The sequence below is a fragment of the Heptranchias perlo genome, chromosome 1, assembly GCF_035084215.1.
Source record: "Heptranchias perlo isolate sHepPer1 chromosome 1, sHepPer1.hap1, whole genome shotgun sequence".
Taxonomy (NCBI): domain Eukaryota; kingdom Metazoa; phylum Chordata; class Chondrichthyes; order Hexanchiformes; family Hexanchidae; genus Heptranchias; species Heptranchias perlo.
The window spans coordinates 86,498,904-86,517,053 of record NC_090325.1 but is presented as its reverse complement, the minus strand read 5'-3'; the positions used below and the strand labels follow the sequence as shown (position 1 = coordinate 86,517,053).

The 18,150-nt window shown below is 41.9% G+C and overlaps 1 protein-coding gene across 3 annotated transcripts in view; it reads left to right on the top strand.

The window, feature by feature from the left end:
* Positions 1-18,150, top strand: part of LOC137323994 (phospholipid-transporting ATPase VD-like) — a 231,749-nt gene that overhangs the window by 173,486 nt on the left and 40,113 nt on the right. For all 3 annotated transcript variants that reach the window (XM_067988174.1, XM_067988168.1, XM_067988179.1), the window contains 2 exons: positions 12-636; positions 11,421-11,515. In XM_067988174.1, the coding sequence (XP_067844275.1) occupies positions 12-636; positions 11,421-11,515 (720 nt within the window). The remainder of the gene's footprint in view (positions 1-11; positions 637-11,420; positions 11,516-18,150) is intronic.

The following is an 18,150-nucleotide window of genomic DNA, read 5'->3' as shown; positions in this document are numbered from 1 at the left end:
TGTCAATATAGGTAAGAGTACCTTCAGTCTGCAATACTCCAATGAAGTCCTTGGAGGAGATAAAGCAGATGTTTCAAAGATTCTCGGTGTCTCGTATGAGCCCATCCTCTCTTTCAAGTGGAAAATTTTCAGCTGCAGAAAGTCCAAGTACTTTTGCTAACAGACTATTAAACAGAGTGAAGCCGGCTTCACCTAGTGCACTCAAGGAACAAAATGAAGCAGCTGCTGGATCAGCCAGAGCCACTAGTGGCCAATCTTCAGCTAAGGAAAGTGTTCAGAATTTGTCAGAAGAGCTTGATGAAGCTGCAGGCAGTTCACCCACAGGCCCTGGCACATCCTCAGAGGAATGCAATAATTCTAAATTGTGTTATGAAGCTGAGAGCCCAGATGAAGCTGCGCTGGTACACGCAGCTCGGGCCTACAAGTGCACTTTATTATCTAAGACTTCTGATCAAGTCACTGTGGAGCTTAGCAAAGTAGGACGATTACATTTTCAGCTCTTGCAAATCTTACCATTTGACTCAATTAGAAAGAGGATGTCTGTGGTAGTCCGACATCCACTGACTAATAAAGTAGTTGTTTATACTAAAGGTGCCGATTCAGTCATGATGGATCTTTTGGACACTTCTGCTAAAGGTATGTAAAGAGTTGCAGTATTTCCATTTGTCTGTCCATTAACTATTTGAATTCTGGGTATCTTTTTTCAGTTTCAAAATGCTCACAATACCTGTTGAAAAACAGCAGCAAAATTGCTTTTTCTTAAAATTAAAAAAAATATTCCTTTTTTCCTGTCTCTTAGATACCATAACCCAGCCAGAAAGAATGCAGCAACTAATAAGTCTGAGCCTTGACTTTCTGTATAACATTTCCCAGGTTAAACTGTTACAGATGATTCCTCACTACAGGCACACCTCCTGTTATTAAAAAAGTCTCAAACCAAGGTTTTAAATTTACGTAAGGCAAAATTCAAAGGAATGAGAAGTGAACTGATTCCTTTGGCTTCTCATTCAAAGGAATGAGAAGCCAACAGTAAACTGGGCTGAGCTGTTAATGGGTAAATTTACAGACAAATAGTGAGAAGTAGTCAAAGAAATATTTGGTACAATACAAAACCAGTACACACCCCATGAGGCAAAGGCTCCACTTATGTAGTTAAGCAACTATGGCAACAAATGAGGTAAGAGTAAGGGTATCAAGATAAAAGTAATGGTTTACACAAATGCAAGGAAAAGTGGAAATCTAGCTATAAAATGCAACAGAAGGATAAAAGTAAAGTAATATGAGGTGCAAAAAGGAAATATTAAAAAAAAACTTGTAAGTGTTCCATTAAGAGGAAGAGAGTGGTAAAGGGAAATGTGGGCCCATTGAAAACAAATACAGGCAAGACTACAATGGACAATAAGGAAATAGCAGACTTGTTAAATGAATACTTTGTATCTGTTTTCACAGTGAAGGAAGAGAATAAAATACCAGCTATGCAAGGGAACCTAAAAATAAACCAAGGGGAGGAACTTAGTGGATTTATTATATTAAAAAATGGTAATGGAGAAAATAATGAGACTTAAGATAGAAAAATGTCCAAAACTTGATAATTTCCAGCCCAGAATATTAAAAGAAATAGGTGAGGAAATTGCAGATGAGTTAGTCATAATTTTCCAAAACTCTGTATATTCAGGAATTGAGCCTTTGGATTGGAAAATTGAAAATGTCACTCCATTATTTAAAAAGGGAGGAGGGAGAAACCAGCAAACTACAGACCTGTCAGTTTAACATCAGTTTTGGGGATGTTACTGGAATCTATTACTATAGTGACTGAGCTGATCAAAGAGAGTCAGGTTGGATTTGTGAAAGGTGGGTCATGTATGACTAATCTAATTGAATGTTTTGAGGAGGTCACTAGCATGGTGGATAGGGGAGTGGCTGGATGTTGTCTGTATGGACTCCCAAAAGGCATTTGATCAGGTTCCGTACAAAAGATTATTAGCTAAAATGAGAGCACATGGAATTGGAGGTAACCTTGTGACATGGGTTGATAATTGGTTGGGAGGTAGGAGACAGGGAGTAGGGATAAAGGGTTTTGTAATCGGCAGGATTTGACAAGTGGTGTTTCTCAGGGATCTGTACTCGGGCCTCAGCTTTTCACCATATATATCAATTACTTAGATGAAGGAATAGAGAGTTGTGTATCCAAATTTTCAAATAACACCGAGTTAGGAGGTACAGTAAGTTGTGTAGATGGGAGCAGAAAGTTACAAAGGGCCATAGACAAACTAAATGACTGGGTCTACTGTGGCAAATGGAGTTCAATGTGCAGAAGTGTGAGGTCATCCACTTTGGATCCAAGAAAGACAATTTTAAATATTTTCCTAATGGTTAGAGACTAGGAGCAGTGGGAGGAGCTAAGGGATTTGGGTATGTGCAAAGATCTCTAAAGCTAGTGCACAGATACAAAAAGGCTAATGGAATATTAGCCTTTATTTCAAGGGGGCTGGAATACAAAAGTGAGGAAATCATGCTTCAGTTGTACAGTGCTGTGATCAGATCCTATCCGGAGTATTACATACAGGTTTGGGCACTGAACCTCGTGAATGATATATTGGCCTTGGAGGGGGTACAGCACAGTTTCACCAGAATTATACCAAGGTTTAAATGGTTAATTTATAAGGACAGATTGCATAAGTTTGGTTTGCAATCCCTTGAGTTTAGAAGATTGAGGGGTGATCTAATCGAAATCTTTAAAATGATAAAGGATTTGGTAGGGTAGATACGGAGAAACTTATTTCCTCTGGTGGGGGAAATCTGAAACGCGGGGGCATGAGCTAGGCCATTTAGTAGTCAATCAGGAAGCACTTTTTCACACAATGGGTAGTGGACATCTGGAACACTCTCCCCCAAAAGGCTGTCCATACTAGGTCATTGAAATTTTCCAGATTGAGATCGACAGATTTTTGTTAGCTAAGTATATCAAGGGACATGGAACAAAGGTGGATAAATAGAGTCGAGGTACAGATCAGCCATGATCTAATTGAATGATGAAATAGGCTTGAGGGGCTGAATGGCCTACTTCTTCTCCTATGTTCCTCTACTAACATAATAGCACTGACACCAGCCATGAATACTCCCTAGACCAGATCCTCCCATCACTTTTATGGTAGTGAGCAGAGAAATAAAATACAAATATTGTGAAATAAAGCTATATTTCTCACTCTGCCTCATGCATTAGAATGGAATCACTGACTACCTCAAAAGCAGTCTCAGTTCCTATTTCATGTTCAGTGAGTGAGACGCAATAAGCAATGGTTAATCTCTAGAGATCTGTTGCTTTACAAAGCTTTATTACCTAATTTTGTGCAGTGTTTTAAATCACCATTATTCACATTGTCCAGTACGAAATATCCAGTATGACCAGTTGAGGCACTGGACAGGACAAGGCCAGGTTTTTCTTCGTAGAGGAGCAGAATACAAAGGAAGAATGCGTTAGAATGCAAGAGGACATTAGTAAACGTGCAGAATGGGTGTGTAATAGGCAAATGGATTTCAATATAGATAAGTGTGTGGTGGTGCATTTTGGTAGGAAAAATAAGGAGGCCACATATTGCTTGGATAATAAGAGTCTAAATGGAGTCGAGGAGCAAAGGGATCTTGGGGTACAGATACACAAATCACTAAAAGTAGCGATGCAGGTTAATAAGGCCGTTTTTTAAAAAAGCAAATCAAGCACTGGAGTTCATTTCTAGAGGGATGGAATTGAAAAGCAGAGAAGTTATGTTAAATTTAAATAGAACCTTGGTTAGACCACATTTGGAATACTGTGCACAGTTCTGATCTCAATATTATAAAAAGGATAGTGAGGCAATGGAGAAGGTGCAAAAAAGATTCACAAGGATACCAGAACTGAGAAGATATACTTATCAAGAAAGACTAAACAGGCTCAGGGTGATCTGATAGAGGTCTTTAAGATAATGAAAGGGTTTGATAGGGTAAACGTAGAGAAAATGTTTCCACTTGTGGGGGAGTCCAAAACTAGAGGTCATCAACATAGGATAGTCATTAATAAATCCAATAGGGAATTCAGTAGAAACTTCTTTACCCAGAAAGTGGTAAGAATGTAGATCGTGCTACCACAAGGAGTAGTTGAAGCAAATAGCATAGATGCATTTAAGGGGAAGTTAGATAAGCACACAAGGGAGAAAGGAATGGAAGGGTAGGCTGATAGGGATAGAGCGAGTAGGGAGGGAGGGCTCTCGTGTGGAGCATAAACACCGGCATAGATCAGTTGTGCCGAATGGCCTGTTTTTGTGCTGTAGACACAATGTAACTCCAGTTCTGAGGTGATGGAACTCCTCCCATTTCCTGGCAAGTAGATTTGTATCATAGTAGGTACAGCGCAGGAGGAGGCCATTCGTCCCATCGTGCCTGTGCCGGCTCTTTGAAAGAGCTAACCAATTAGTCCCATAGCCCCGTAAATTTTTTCCCTTCAAGTATTATCTAATTCCCTTTAGAAAGTTACTATTGAATCTGCTTCCATCAGGCAGTGCACTCCAGATCACTACAACTCACTGCGTAAAAAAATGTTTCCTCGTGTCGCCTCTGGCTCTTTTGCCGATGACCTTAAATCTGTGTCCTCTGGTTACCAACCCTTCTACCACTGGAAAAAATTTCTCCTTATTTATTCCATCAAAACCGTTCATGATTTTGAACACGTCTACCAAAACTCCCCTTAACCTTCTCTGTTCCACAGAGAACAATCCCAGCTTCTCCAGCCTCTCCACATATCTGAAGTCCCTCATCCCTAGTACCATTCTAGTCAATCTTTTCTGCACCCTCTCTAAGGCCTTGACATCCTTCCTAAAGTGTGGTGCCCAGAATTGAACACAGTACTCCAGCAGAGGCCTAAAGAGTGTTTTATAAAGGTTTAGCAAAACTTCCTTGTTTTTCATAGAATCATCGAAAGGTTACAGCACGGAAGGAGGCCATTCGGCCCATCGAGTCCATGCCGGCTCTACGCAAGAACAATCCAGCTAGTCCCACTCCCCTGCCCTATCCCCGTAGCCCTGCAAGTTTTTTCCTTTCAAGTACTTACCCTTTTGAAAGCCATGATTGAATCTGCCTCCACCACTACCCCTGGCATTGCATTCCAGTTCCTAACCACTCGCTGTGTTAAAAACGTTTTTCCTCATGTCACCTTTGATTCTTTTGCTAATCACCTTAAATCTATGCCCTCTGTTTTTGACCCTTCCGCCAACGGGGACAGTTTCTCTCTATATACTCTGTCTAGACCCTTCATGATTTTAAATACCTTTATCAAGTCTGTTCTCAACCTTCCCTGTTCCAAGGAGAACAACCCCAGCTTCTCCAGTCTATCCATGTAACTAAAGACCCTCATCCCTGGAATCATTCTAGTAAATCTTTTCTGCACCCTCTCTAAGGCCTTCACATCTTTCCTGAAGTGCAGTGCCCAGAACTGGACACAATACTCCAGATGTGGTCGAAACAGTGTTTTATAAAGGTTCATCATGACTTCCTTGCTTTTGTACTCTACGCCTCTATTTATAAAGTGCAATATCCCGTATGATTTTTTACCCACTTTCTCAACCTCCCGTGCCACCTTCAATGATTTGTGTACATATACCCCCAGATCTCTCTGTTCCAGTACCCCTTTTAGAATTGTGCCCTCTAGTTTATATTGCCTCTCCTTGTTCTTCCTACTGAAATGTATCACTTTGCATTTTTCTGCTTTAAATTTCATCTGCCACGTGTCCAACTATGCCACCAGCCTGTCTATATCCTCTTGAAGTCGATCACTATCCTCCTCACTACACTTCCAAGTTTTGTGTCATCTGCAAATTTTGAAATTGTGCCCTGTACACCCAAGTCCAAGTCATTAATATATATCAAGAAAAGCAGTGGTCCTAGTACCGACTCCTGGGGAATACCACTGTATACCTTCCTCCTGTTCGAAAAACAACCGTTCACCACTACTCTGCTTCCTGTTACTTCACCAATTTTGTATCCATGTTGCTACTGCCCCCTTTATTCCATGGGTTTCAATCTTGATGACAAGCCTATTATGTGGCACTTTATCAAATGCCTTTTGAAAGTCCATATACACCACATCAACTGTATTGCCCTCATCGATCCTCTCTGTTACCTCATCAAAAAACTCCTGTTCCTGTACCCCTTCTAGAATTGTGCCCTCTAGTTTATATTGCCTCTCCTCGTTCTTCCTACCGAAATGTATCACTTTTCATTTTTCTGCATTAAGTTTCATCTGCCACGTGTCCGCCCATTCCACCAGCCTATCTAAATTGTACTCTGTACCTCTACTAATAAAGCCCAGGATCCCATATGCTTTTTTAACAGCCTTCTCAACTTGTCCTGCTACCTTCAAAGATTTGTGTTTGTGCACCCCCAGGTGTCTCAGTTCCTGCTCCCGCTTTAAAATTGTACAATTTAGTTTATATTGCCTCTCCTCATTCGTCCTACTAAGATACATCACTTCACACTTCTCTGTATTAAATTTCGTCTGCCATGTGTCTGCCCTTTTCACTAGTCTGTCTCTGTCCTCCTGAAGTCTGTTACTATCCTTCACATTGTTTGCTACATTTCCGAGTTTCATGTCATCTGCAAACTTTGAAATTATACCCTCTATACCCAAGTCCAGGTCATTAGTACATACCAAAAAGAGCAGTGGTCCTAATACCAACCCCTGGGGAACACCACTGTATACTTGCCTCCAGTCTGGAGAAACAACCGTTCACCACTACTCTCTCCTTTCTGTCCCTTAGCCAATTTTGCATCCATGCTGCCACTGTCCCTTCAATCCATGGCCTTTAATTTTGCTAACAAGTCTATTATGTGGTACTTTATCAAATGCCTTTATGAAAGTCCATATACACAACATCAACTGGACTACCCTCATCAACCCTCTCCGTTACTTCATCAAAGAACTCAATCAAGTTAGTCAAACATGATTTTCCTTTAACAAATCCATGCCTTTCACTTATTAGCCCATACTTTTCTAATTGCCAATTAATTATGTCCCAGATTATTGTGTCTCAGTGTTTCCCCACCACTGACATTAGGCTGACTGGCCTGTAATTGCCGAGTTTATCCTTCTCCCCTTTTTTTTTAACAGGGATGTAAAATTTACAATCCTCCAGTCCTCTGGCACTGCCCCATATCTAAGGAGAATTGGAAAATTGTGGCTAGAGTCTGCAATTTCCACCCTTACTTCCCTCAGTAACCTAGGATGCATCCCATCTGGACCAGGTGACTTTTCTACTTTGAGTACTGCCAATCTTTTAAGTACCTCTTTATCTATTTTTATCCTATCCTGTATTGGCATTACCTCCTCCTTTACTGCTACATTGGCAGCATCCTCTTCTCTAGTGAAGATGAATGTGAAGTATTCATTTAGTATCTCAGCCATGCCCTCTGCCTCTACAAGAAGATCTCCTTTTTTGTTCCTAATCGGCACCACCCTTCCTTTGACTACCCTTTTACTATTTATATGTTTATAAAAGACTTTTGTGTTCCCTTTTATGTTAGCTGCTAATCTATTCTCATACTCTCTCTTTTCCCCTCTTATTCCCTTTTTTAGACCTCCTCTGTACTTTCTGTATTCATCCTGGTTCTCTACTATATTATGAAGCTTCCATTCATCATAAGCCTCCTTTTTCTGTTTCATTTTAATATTCAATGTCTTTAGTCATCCAGGGAGCTCTAGCTTTGGATGCCCTTCCTCCTCCCCCCCCCCCCCCTGGTAGGAATATGTCTACTCTGTACCTTATCCAACTCCTCCTTGAAGGCCTCCCATTGTTCAATTACTGTTTTGCCTACCAGATTTTGATTCCAATCCACCTGCGCAAGGTCTCTTTTTAACTCACTGAAATTAGCCCTCCTCCAGTTAAGTTTTTCACATTTGATTGTTCCTTGTCCATTTCCATAACTATTCCAAACCTAATGATATTATGATCACTGTTCCCCAAATGCTTCCCCACTGAAACATGTTCCACCTGCCCCACTTCATTCCCCAGAACTAGCTTGGTTGGGCTGGAAGCATGCTGTTCCAGAAAGTTCTCTTGAACATTTTTCAGGAATTCCTTCCACTTCTTTGCCCTTTACAATGTTACTGTCTCAGCCTATATTGGGATAATCGAACTCCCCCATTATCACTGCTCTATAGTTCTTGCATCTTGCTGTAATTTGCCTGCAAATTTTCTCCTCTATCTTCTTCCCACTATTTGGTGGCCTATAATATTAACCCAGTACTGATATAGCTCCTCTATTGTTCCTTAATTCTAACCATATAGATTCTGTCTTTCTTCGCTTAACTACATCATCCTTTTCCAGTGCTATAATAGTTTCTTTGATCAATACTTCCAACCCCCTCCTTTCTTTCCTACCCTATCTTTCCTGAATACCTTGTAGCCAGGAATATTAAGTCCCCAATCCTCCCCTTCTTTCAGCCAGGTCTCTGTATTTGCCACTGTATCATAGTCCCACATGGTGACTTGAGCCTGCAGCTCACCAACCTTATTTACGATGCTATGTGCATTTACGCACATGCACTCTAAACTCATCTCAGACTGCCTCGCATTTGCCCCCTGTCTGATCCCTCCTCTTTCTGAACTATTCTTTACTCTAGTGCTACTTGTCCCTCCCAGACCTCTGTGCACCTTGTTTCTCCTGTCTGATGTTTCATCCTGTGCCCATTCCCTTGCCAAATTAGTTTAAACCTTCTTCCACAGCACTAGTTAACCTCCCCGTGAGGACATTGGTCCTAGCTCTGTTGAGGCGCAACCCATCCATCTTGAACAGATCCCTCCTGCCCCACAACTGGTCCCAATGCCTCAGGAATCTGAAGCCCTCCCTCCTGCGCCATTGTTCCAGCCATGCATTAACCTGTCTTATCCTATTATTTCTATACTCACTAGCGCATGGCACTGGGAGTAATCCAGAGATTACTACCTTTGAGGTCCTGCTTTTTAACTTCCTCCCTAGCTCCTCAAACTCTAACTGCAGGACCTCAACCCTTTTCTTTTCTATGTCATTGGTTCCCACGTGGACCATGACTTCTGGCTGTTCCCCTTCCCCCCTCAAAATGTTCTGCACCCTCTCAGTGATGTCCTTTACTCTGGCGGGACTCATGTCAGCGTTTGCAGAAATGCCCATCTATCCCCGACTATCGAATCCCCTATAACAACTGCATTTCTTTTGATCCCACTCTGCACAGGCAAGTCTCCCAAGGTCCCGTGGATTTGCTCCTGACTGCACTCCCCCGAGACATCAACACCCTCACTGGTATTCAACACTGAACACACTCTGTGTTTCCGCTAAAGTTGGAAGTGAGCTGTTTGAAATGTTAAAGATTGTTGTGAAAGGAACAGGCAAGATTGACGCAGGCAAATTGTTCACTGTGGTTAAAGGTTCAAATACAAGGTGGCACAGGTTAAAAATTATGAAGTTAAGAACAAGAAAGGAAATCGAGTGGAACTTTTTCAACCAATGAGCAATAGAATAAGCAAGGGAAAGCCATTGAAGCAGGAAAAATACGTGCGTTATAAAGATAATTGGATTTGGAGAGAGAAGGATTGAGCGATATGGTGAAAAGACAGGCAAGTGGAATTGATGTATGAAAGAGGGACTGGCTTATTTGAGCCCAGTGTTCCTGTTCCTAAAAATTCTTAAGATTGAGACTTGATACAAAATCTTAATCTCTCCTCTGCAATGTTGGTTTGCCATTATAGTTAATTGTCCATTTTAATTACCCAAGTCTGATTTTCAGCTACAGTCTCAAGTTATAGCCCACTCCACCCATGGAAGTACAGCAGAGAGCCTTAAGTCCACCGCCAATCCCCTAAGACATTGACCCCCCCCCCCCACCCCATATCGCAGGGATGGGGCCGTTAGCATAGTGAGGGTGAGCAGTGAGCTGCTGGAGCTGCAAAGGCATTTCAGTGGCACCTGCCCTAATCCGCCCTTGAAAGGCAGAGTGAGTCATAGCCACTCTGCCATAGGATCCCCCCAGCGGCTTTTCACAGGCTAAAGAAACAGAAATGATATGAGTCTTCTGCTCCAAAGGGAGCCATTTTCAGGCTAAGCAAAGGTACTTGATCCCCTCTGAGATCAATTGCCCTTGTCTGCAGAGGTTGTGGGCCTTTCCAAAGGCCTTATTGAATCTTTTAGCTCTCATCTGGAGTGAGTTCCATTGAGACCTTATAAGGGCAGTAAGGTAGAATTCCCAGGGTAGCCCAGGGACTCCCCCAGACACAACCCCTTGATGTAGTGGATGTAGCTGGAAGATCCACCCACCTCCCATCAGAAAATGGCAGAACCTAAGAATCAGAGCGGAACTAGGTTCCGACCCATTTTCTGCTCACCGATCTGGAGAGCTGCTGGGTTTCTGCCTTTGCCATACAAATAGATATTTTGGTTTACTGTTTTTGTAGGTAAGATGTCTTTTCAATTGCACATTAATTATAATCATCTTTTGTATGTGCTGCAAGCTGCTGCCAATATTGTATTCAGTAATTACTGACACGAAGTGAAAATCATTTCTCTTTGCAAACTGCCTGTAGCTGAGGATCTCAGCCTTGCACACATCAGTGAAAGAAATCTTGAAAGCTGATCATATTTCAAATGGTATGTTTCATTAGTAAAATGCGTCAATTATGTTTAAAACAGGTGTTTATTTGTGGGATATCACAGCCTTCATTTTCCATGGCACAAATAAATGAACGAGGGGGAATCATTTATAAACTCAGGTAGCACGGAAGTCAGGAAGGAAAGTTGGTGGTCAGGAGTTCAGTGGGAATGGGGCTAAGGGAACCTGAATGTAACAGTCGGACAGAATTGTACTTATCACCTCCATGGACAGGAGAGAGTGGTGGGCATAGCACCATTTTAAAGGGTAATTGTTAGTCCTGTATAACACTGTCTCATTCACGGCACACGTAAGATTGCAAGTTTCACTGCATGGGAACCTCGGTCTGTTTATGAAAACTGGCAATTTGATGTGAACACAAGTTAAAAGTGTTGGGAGAAAGCCTGAATTTAAATATTTATGGAGGATACCTGATCAAATGTAGGATATGGTTTGTATCACACAAATGTGCCACCAATGAATTATCGTCAGACCACGAGTCGGTTGAATCCCACAATCCTTCATTAGGTAACTGAAATAATAAATTTTTGCTGTAAAATTGTAATTGATGCACAGATTGCAGAGTGATTCTGTGATTTCACTGTGCCTTTCTTTTACCCATAGACCATCTGTTTTCAATGGTAACATCCTTGGCATGAAAAATGGGTCATGTTTAATTGTACATGAAATGGAATCGAATATGGTTTCTGTCATACAGTCTAGTTCGCAGGGTTTTGAGCTGGTTCTTCATTGACTCATGTTTATCTTGCAGGCCACAGGCAACAGAAGACCATTCAAGAAAAGACTCAGAATTACTTAGACTATTATGCCAAAGAGGGTCTCCGTACTCTATGCGTTGCTAAGAAGGTATGGAAGAAAGAACATGCACGATGAATATCATAGATTCAATAGCGTACAATTTGCCGTGTGTTACAAGGCAGTAGCACATCGGGGAATGGAGATGAAATAGCATGCAAATATAAAGTTCAGGGTTTGTCAACATAATCTCAATTACTTAATTTGTAACAGATTTGAATGCATCTGTTCGACAGTATATTCTTTATAGAAATATAGTATGATTTATTATCTCTTCCTGTGTTTTGATTTACTGTTTTTGGTTTATTTGGCAATGGGGTACTGTGATAGCCAATAGGGGAGAGTGAGCTCCTGCTTATATATCACTTGATTGCTTTGGGAGAAAATGAGCTAGAATACTGTATAGAATTCTAAATTACATGCACATTCTAGCATTTTGATGATTGGAGTTAATAGTTGTAACCACACACTAGTTGCAGCAGAGGGAAAAAAGCAAACTGCTTCCAGGCCTCCTCCATTCCACTCTGAGGCAGCTGCTCGGAGGTACTCGAGAATGGCTCAATAACCACATTTCCAGCAGTCTTCCCGAGCACACTGGAAGCATGCAAACAATCAGGCAGCTGAAATATGGGCCTTAAGGGAGCTTATGTGTGAATCTGTGTTCTCTTGCAACTTGGCCCCCAGCACTCATCCTGTTTGCATACAATCAATTTTATGCAAGTTGCTTAGTGTTATATAAATCTTGTCAAATATCTTCAGCTGGATAAAAAAGCTTATGCTCTGATTTGCCAACTGCACTGATGCTCAGATTCACAATATAAAGGTGGAATGTTATTTTCACTGTCCCTTTCCCCTTCACCATGAATGCTGTAGTAACCCTTTATTCTTGTGTGGGAGAATAAAACGGGCTGCTGATTGGCCATGAGCCCGTTTCCCACTTCTGGCATAGAGCAATTTTACCACCAATTTGTTTGTTAGTCCTATTTATTTCAAACAGGTTTAAAACAGCCCAGAATTCTACAAGGGTATATTAAACATCAGATTACCAAAGTGGGACCTGCACCAATGGAGTTGAGTCAGATTTGGTGACTTTACACTCCCAGATCAAATTTCAGCATCCCACACAATTTATTGGCATCTGAATTTATAATGGAAATTACTTCAGTGGATCAGTCCAGATAATTCCATGGGTTCTGCACATTGATACCTGCTCTGGTACAAATGGCCACATTGGCTGTTTAAAAAAAATATTAGTTTCCTTAGTTGAATTCCTCTGTTGAATTTGTGAGCCTTGCTTTGTTGAGTGTTTTGGTGTTTGTTAAGGTTATTGCTCCATTTGCACCTGTGGGCTGACAGTTGGTTAATCAGATGTTATAACATTTATTGTAAAATTGAAGTACCAAGTATACCAATTTTTGATTCATCCAATACAAGACACCTGGAACAAGGGGGAAGGTCATGTCTCTTCTCATCTCTTCCATGTCTATGTAATCCGAATTCCCTCTGTATCTCTTCACGTGTGCCTTTTGGCTCCGGACCCAAGTCCATTACTTGGACATCTGCTCTGGGAGAAGAACTTGCGGTGGGAGGGGGAGGACCCAGTTGTCATGGTTGACGTAGGTACCAACAACATATGTAGGACGAGGGAAGAGGTTCTGCTTAGGGAGTATGAGCAGCTTGGGGCTAAATTAAAAAGCAGGACCTCAAAGGTAATAATCTCTGGATTATTACCTGAACCATGAGCAAATTGGCACAGGGTAAATAAGATTAGAGAGTTAAATTTGTGGCTCAAAGATTGATGTAGGAGAAATGGGTTTCGATTCATGGGGCACTGGCAGTACTGGGGAAAGTGAGAGCTGCACCGTTGGGACGGGCTTCATCTGAACCATGCTGGGCCCAGTGTTCTGGCGAATCGTGTAATTAGGGCGGTAGAGAAGCCTTTAAACTAAATAGTGGAGGCGAGGAATCAAGTAAGGAAAGATGTGATAAATTAAAGAAAGAAGACAAGGCAAGAGAGCAAGGTAGCAATAAGGGAAATGATAATCAGAGAGTGGCAGGAGGGGACAGAGCATGCAAACTTAAGAGTGCACCGGCAGATAAGGCTAGAGGTTGCAAAAATAGTAAAAAGACAGCACTAAAGGCTTTGATCTGAATGCGCGTAGCATTCGTAACAAAATGGATGAATTGACAGCTCAAATAGAAATAAATATGTACAATCTGATAGACATTACAGAGACATGGCTGCAAGATGACAAAGGCTGGAACCTGAATATTCAAGGGTACTTGACATTTCGGAAGGACAGGAAGCTAGGAAAAGGTGGAGGGGTAGCTCTGTTAATTAAGGATGACATGAGTATAATAGAGAGAAATGACTTTAGTTCTAAAGAGCAAGATGTAGAATCAGTTTGGGTAGAGATAGGAAATAGTAACGGCAAGAAGTCACTTGTGGGAATAGTTTATAGGCCCCCTAACAGTAACCACACTGTAGGACAGGGTATACAGGAAGAAATAATGGGGGCTTGTGAGAAAGGAACAGCGATAATCATGGGTGATTTTAATCTACATATAGATGGAAGAATCTGATTGGCAAAGGTAGCCTGGAAGATGAGTTCATAGAATGCTTTCGGGACAGTTTCTTAGAGCAGCACGTTCTAGAGCCAACCAGAGAGCAGGCTATTCTAGATCTGGTAATGTGTAATGAGACAGGATTAATTAATGACCTCATTGTAAAGGTACCTCTAGGTAGCAGTGATTACAATATGATTGAATTTCACATTCAGTTTGAGGGAGAGAAGAGTAAGTCTAAGACTAGTGTTTTAAACTTAAACTTGGGCAATTATGAGAGCATGAAGAGCTGGCTAAAATTAACTGGGAACTTAGGTTAAGGGATATGTCAGTAGAGATGCAGTGGCAGACATTAAATGAGATATTTCAAAACTGTGAGAAAGAAACACAAGGGGAAGGACGTACCATCTGTGGCTAACTAAGGAAGTTAAAGATAGTATCAAATTGAAAGAAAAAGCATACAATTCCGCGAAGATTAGTGGCAGGTCAGAAGATTGGTCAGAATATAAAAAACAGCAAAGAATGACTAAAAGAATAAGAAGGAGGGAGAAATTAGATACAAGAGAAAGCTAGCTAGAAATATAAAAATAGATAGTAAGAGTTTCTACAGGTATTTAAAAAGGAACAAAGTAAAGTGAACATTGGTCCTCCTAGAGAGAGTTGGGGAATTAATAATGGAGAATAAGGAAATGGCGGATGAATTGAACAGATATTTTGCGTCCGTCTTCACTGTAGAGGATACAAATAACATGCCAGAAATAATTGTGAATCAAGAGGTGAAAGGGAAGGAGGAACTTAAAACACTTACAATCACCAGGGAAAGGGTTCTGAAAAAAATATTAGAACTAAAAGCTGACAAGTCCCCAGGTCCTGACGGACTTCATCCTAGAGTCTTAAAGGAATTGGCTACAGAGATAGTAGATGCATTGGTATTAATTTTCCAAAATTCCCTAGATTCTGGAAGGGTCCCATCAGATTGGAAAATAACGAATGTAACTCCTCCATTCAAGAAAGGAGGGAGACAGAAAGCAGGAAACTACAGGCCAATTAGCTTAACATCTGTCATAGAGAAAATGCCAGAATCTATTATTAAGGAGGTTATAGCAGGGCACTTAGAAAATCTCAATGCAATCAGGCAGAGTCAACACGACTTTGTGAAAGGGAAATCGTGTTTGACTAATTTATTAGAGTTCTTTGAGGAAGTAACAAGCAACTTTGATAAAGAGGATCCTGTGGATGTGGTGTACTTGGATTTCCAGAAGGCTTTTGATAAGGTGCCACATCAAAGGCTACTGCACAAAATAAGAGCTCATGGTGTATGGGATAACATATTAGCATGGATAAAGAATTGGTTAGCTAACAGGAAACAGAGAGTAGGCATAAATGGGTCATTTTCAGGTTGGCAAGATGTGACGAGTGGAGTGCCACAGAGATCAGTGCTTGAGCCTCAACTATTTACAATCTATATCAATGACTTGGATGAAGGGACCGAATGTATGGTTGCTAAATTTGCTGATGACACAAAGGTAGGTAGGAAAGTAAGTTGTGAAGAGGACATAAGGATTCTGCAAAGGGATGTATAGGTTAAGTGAGTAGGCAAAAATTTGGCAAATGGAGTATAATGTGGGAAAATGTGAACCTGTCCACTTTGGCAGGAGGAATAGAAAAGCAGTATATTATTTAAATGGAGAGAGATTGCAGAACTCTGAGGTACAGAGGGATCTGGGTGTCCTAGTACATGAATCACAAAAAGTTAGTATGCAGGTACAGCAAGTGATTAGAAAGACAAATGGAATGTTGTCATTTATTGCAAGGGGAATGGAATATAAAAGTAGAAATGTTTTGCTACAGTTGTACAGGGCATTTGTGAGACCAAATCTAGAATACTGTATGCAGTTTTGGTCTCCTTATTTAAGAAAGGACATAATTGCTTTGAAGGCGATTCAGAGAAGGTTCACTCGACTGATTCCTGGGATGAGGGGATTATCATTTGAGGAAAGGTTGGACAAGTTGGGCCTGTATACACTGGAGTTTAGAAGAATGAGAGGTGATCTTATTGAAACATATTAAGATCCTGAGGGGACTTGAAGGGGTAGATGCTGCGGGGATGTTTCCCCTTGTGGGAGAGATTAGAACTAGGGGCCACAGTTTAAAAATAAGGGGTCTCCCATTTAAGACGGAGATGAGGAGAAATGTTTTCTCTCAGAGGGTCGTGAGTCTGTGGAACTCCCTTCACCAGAGAGCGGGGGAGGTAGGGTCATTGAATATTTTTAAGGCTGAGTTAGATAGATTCCTGATTAACAATGGAATCAAAGGTTATAGAAGGTAGATGGGAAAGTAGCGTTGAGGTCGCAATCAGATCAGCCATGATCTTATCAAATGGCTTGAGGTGCCGAATGGTCTACTCCTGCTTTAATTCGTATGTTCGTATGTACTTTTATTTCCCCATTTTTTCTCCTCACTCCTCATGGGCCATTCCCTCCTGCCTCCTCCCCTTCCTTTCAGCGAGCTACAGTTTTTTGCTTCCCCCCCCCCCACCCCCAATCTCTACTCCAACCCTCTGCTTTCCTACTCTTCAGCTGCTGTTCCAGGCTTGAATCCCCTTGAATCCCCCACCATCAACATCCTGGGGGTCACCATTGACCAGAAACATAACTGGACCAGCCACATAAATACTGTGGCTACGAGAGCAGGTCAGAGGCTGGTTATTCTGCGGCGAGTGACTCACCTCCTGACTCCCCAAAGCCTTTCCATCATCTTCAAGGCATAAGCCAGGAGTGTGATGGAATACTCTCCACTTGCCTGGATGTGTGCAGCTCCAACAACACTCAAGAAGCTCGACACCATCCAGGACAAAACAGCCCGCTTGATTGGCACCCCATCCACCACCCTAAACATTCACTCCCTTCACCACCGACGCACCGTGGCTGCAGTGTGTACCATCCACAGGATGCACTGCAGCAACTCGCCAAGGCTTCTTCGACAGCACCTCCCAAACCCTTAACTCTACCACCTAGAAGGACAAGGGCAGCAGGCACATGGGAACAATACCACCTGCACGTTACCCTCCGAGTCACACACCATCCCGACTTGGAAATATATCATCGTTCCTTCATCATTGCTGGGTCAAAATCCTGGAACTCCCTTCCTAACAGCATTGTGGGAGAACCTTCGCCACACGGACTGCAGTGGTTCAAGAGGGCAGCTCACCACCACCTTCTCAAGGGCATTTAGCGATGGGCAATAAATGCTGGCCTTGCCAGCGACACCCACATCCCATGAACGAATAAAAAAATGCCTATCGATATCCTCTGCCATTCTTGGCATTCTCCAAAGGGTCCATCGTGGCACCTGATGCTGCCTTCCTACGCGCAGCAACCCCAATTGCCCCATCCTCCTCTCTCACCAACTTTCTTGCCCTGCATGCCTGCTAGGGGATAACCTCACTAATCTTTTTCCTATCCTAATCACCCAACCACCGCTATCTCTTTGGACTCTGTGCCTCTCCACATTACCCTCCAAAATGTCCATTCACTCATAAACAAGACTCTTGCCATCCATAATTATATTGATATCCTAGCTTTGATTGAAAGTTTGTTTACAATTGATGCCCTAATGGAACTCATATTATATCCTGTCTGACTGTGACCATGGTGTATTGTCTGTCCTTCTTCTCCTCACCTACATGCAGCCTTTGACGCAATCTACCACACCATCTTCTTCTAATCCTGCTCCTCTATTGTTCAGTTCAGTGGGATTTCGCTCACTTAGTTCCATTTATGTTTATCTGATTGTAACCAGAGCATCTCCAGCAATGGTTTCTCTTCCCACCCACCACAATTTTGCCTCCGGAGTCCATCAAGAATCTATCCTTGGGCCCCTCCTCTTACTCATCTAAGTGCTGCCCCTTGGCGACATCATCTGAAGACATGGAGTCAATTTTGTTTCCACCTTAAAACTCATCTCTTTCACCAAGCTTTTGGTCACCTCTCCTACTATCTCCTTCTTAGGATCTGTGCCCATTTATTTCCTTAGGCCTTTGTAAAGTGCCTTGAGATGCTTTATCTACATTAGAGGGGCGCTATATAAATGCAAGTTGCTGTTATTAAGACAAGGTTTCA